General features: G+C 35.6%; 1 protein-coding gene across 1 annotated transcript in view; it reads left to right on the plus strand.

Moving 5' to 3' along the window:
• The first annotated feature begins 2,593 nt into the window (after nucleotides 1-2,593).
• The window catches only part of LOC106882232 (proteasome subunit beta type-7), a 9,145-nt gene continuing 8,461 nt past the window's right edge, over nucleotides 2,594-3,277 (plus strand). The window contains exon 1 of the mRNA XM_014932836.2: nucleotides 2,594-2,746. Coding sequence (XP_014788322.1) covers nucleotides 2,685-2,746 — 62 coding nt within the window. The 5' untranslated portion in view covers nucleotides 2,594-2,684. The remainder of the gene's footprint in view (nucleotides 2,747-3,277) is intronic.

Raw genomic sequence — 3,277 nt, forward strand, 5'->3', positions numbered from 1 at the left:
TTATATTTTTATATGTATTATTCCAAAACTATGACACCAATAAGTTCCATTTCAGTATTTATGGTATGTATGTATATGTATATATATATATATATATATATATATATATATGTTTGTAATCTTTAATTAGAAATTCCAAGAAATATCCATATATAAAAAATACTCAACATTTGCTGTATTTCTTGTGTCAGTGTCTCATTGGTATGAATAAAATGTGGATGATATTAATTCTGTATAAACACAAATGCGTATAATTAGTTTTACTCCAAAATAATTTTCCCAAGACGGAACATACTGGTTTGCAAGCAAAGATCAACAGTGTTTGACTTGGTTGGATCTTGTTCACCTTTGTAATAATTAGAACCACAATACGTTCTAACATTTGGATTTTGCTGTTTTACATTTATTTTCCAGTGCTAGCAAGGATAAGATGTATTTTGTGGGAGACTATATTTTTACAGCCGGATAAATTTGCCTTTTGACAGAAAATGTGAATGCTAAAGGGTTAAGGTAATTAACCTTCACAAAACTAAATGTGAAACAGACTAATCAATGATTCTAACACATTTTGCCATTTGTCGAGTTCTCCCATGCTGCAACTCACACACACACAGCTGGTATTACATGATATTGGTTGGCAACAGCTTAGATAACAATTTCTGTTACAAGTTGATGACAGACATACAGCATCTAGTGATGAATCATAGACCAACTGCATGTACTTGTGGCATTATACAGGGTGTCCACAAAGTCTGGGTACATGGGGATTAACACATACCTTAAGAAATTATTATTTCTTATATTTAATTGTTTATGTTGTGATTTTATTTACTCCATGTACCCAAACTTTGTGGACACCCTGTAGATATATGTCTCGTATTTACATCATACATACAGTTCATATTTGAGATCCTTTCCATGGTCACTCTACTGAGAATAGCATCTAAATCTCTCTCAAATATGGAGTGGTTTTGATGATAGACCTGCTTACTCAAGGCTGACCTGGCAAAACACTATAATCAAGGCTGACCCAGACTAAACCATATAATCTTTGATGACCCAATAAGGAAGATCCTCTCTGTTGGGTTTAATGGTGGTTAATCAGCTGAACTTGTATTTGCATCATCATCATTTAATGTTCATTCTCCACGGGTTGTGCTTGAGTATTCCACAGACGTTTTTGCTAACAAATCCAAGCACAACCTGCATAATTGCCATAAATCTACCTAAATTATTCACGCATTAATAAATTCTGTGTTGTTGCACTTTGCAGATGTTTTGATGATCAGGAGCCGTACAAATAATCACTTTGTTGTTTATTTGAAAGTAAAATATATTTATGCATCCGGCTGTGAAATATGCAGCAACAAAACCCCAGCCCACAACATTATCCATTGTATCCCTTGTTTTAAGCTGGTAGGGTGTGGTTTTAGGGAAAATGGGTTAGTATTTCTAGCAGGTCGAGAAACAAAATAGAAGGCTCTCGCCACCACTATATCATATCGTTGGTGTCCGAGAGATGGTAGATATATTAAATGCTACTTTCAATCAAATTGTTTATTGATAGGCTTGGGAGCTGATGAATATAAGGTTAGAGAAATGCAGTGATTTCAGGAAAATAAGAAAAGAAGCAATCATAAAAGCATGTGTTTAGGGGAAGTTCATTCTCAGTATATATTTTAATTCCAGGATAGATCTGACGCACTAGACATATGACCTAAGACGTTCCAGCAGAGACAACCCGTTTTTCTTAAAGACATCGTGTATCTAAGATTGAGGAAATAGCGTATGTTTTGAGGGAGATTTGGATGTTGTTTCCAACTGGTGCAGTAGCCATGTAAAAGTTGTTTTACATAGGGCAATTTGTATCTCATCTAATGTGATTCCAATTGGCAATCTATTGCGACCATGAATTAAAAAGAATAATAATAATAATTCCATTATTTCTTTAATTTTAATTTTACCATTTTAATACAAAGAAAACAGGTAAAAAAAGAGAGAGAGAAGAAAAAATAGGGAGGAGGAGGGGGGGGGGGGTAATGCAGCAAATGGAGGATGAAGAGACGATGAGCCGCGCCCTAGTATAATATCCGCGATGGTGTTGCTCCAGAGAAATGCCAGCGAGACTCGCTACAGCAGCCACTGCACCTCGCGGAGCTCATTTCTCCGACGGGGCTCCGTTATCCCTACTTTGCAGAGGAAATCAGTAGTATAGGATTTGGAAACATGACGGTGAATAGCCAGGTCCCAGTCATCATCATCATCATCGTTTAACGTCCGCTTTCCATGCTAGCATGGGTTGGACGAAAGATACCTTAATGTAGGCCCTGGGTAGGATTGAACCCTGCCCAGGATGTTCAATGTGGCTGTCTAATTATGTCTCTACCCATGAGACCACCAACCGGTATTTATTGATTTTTCTTTCCTCAGAGTTAGGGGGCGACGAGACAAAGGTCTGTAACTGATGAAGCTTGTATTAAATACATATTCAAAACTATAAATATTAAATCCGTTGAAAGGTTGTCGTAGCGAAACCGAAACGGATAAAATCCAACCCGATCTAGACACTTTCTTTGTCTGGGGTTGAAGAATTAAACCGGAAGCTGCAGCAACAAAAATACACACTTCCGGAAACTGCGGCGACAGGAATAGCTAACTTCCGGTAATATCATCATTCGGTGAAAATGGCTTCGACTCTCGTATCTTTCCCTCATAAATCTGGATTTGTTTTTGAAAATTGTCGTCGGTAAGTAATTTTTGTTTCAGTAAATACGTTATCAATCATTTATATGTCTACTAGAATCAATGTACTTAGTATATCTTTAAACAATCGTCTTTTATATACGATGAATCCGTGTTTGTTGGATGAACCCAAATGACTCCTTTATTGACTCGCGAACCAGCGATTCCCATTTTATTTTATTAAGTCCCAACACTTGTAGTATTATGGATAGTATATTTTAGTTAAACAGTAGCTATCCTGGAATAATATCTAATGTATTTAACCATTTTTGGCTGTCAAAACGAATTGTGAAAGTTACTGGCAGTGTTTATTATTTTGCTGAATCATTGTATCAAAGAAACTCAAATCAGAAAAATGTGCCAATATTTTTAGATCATTTGAGCTTTTAGGTTTTGTGGGAAAATTTAAAACTAAATAAAAAAAAAAACAGAATTCTGCCAAAAATTTTTTTAAACCAGCTTTAGAAAAAACTAATTTTATTCAACAGACAAATCTCAACTTAACGTTGTGAAGGATATTCTATTGTGCTAGTTA

The sequence above is a fragment of the Octopus bimaculoides genome, chromosome 24, assembly GCF_001194135.2.
Source record: "Octopus bimaculoides isolate UCB-OBI-ISO-001 chromosome 24, ASM119413v2, whole genome shotgun sequence".
NCBI lineage: Eukaryota > Metazoa > Mollusca > Cephalopoda > Octopoda > Octopodidae > Octopus > Octopus bimaculoides.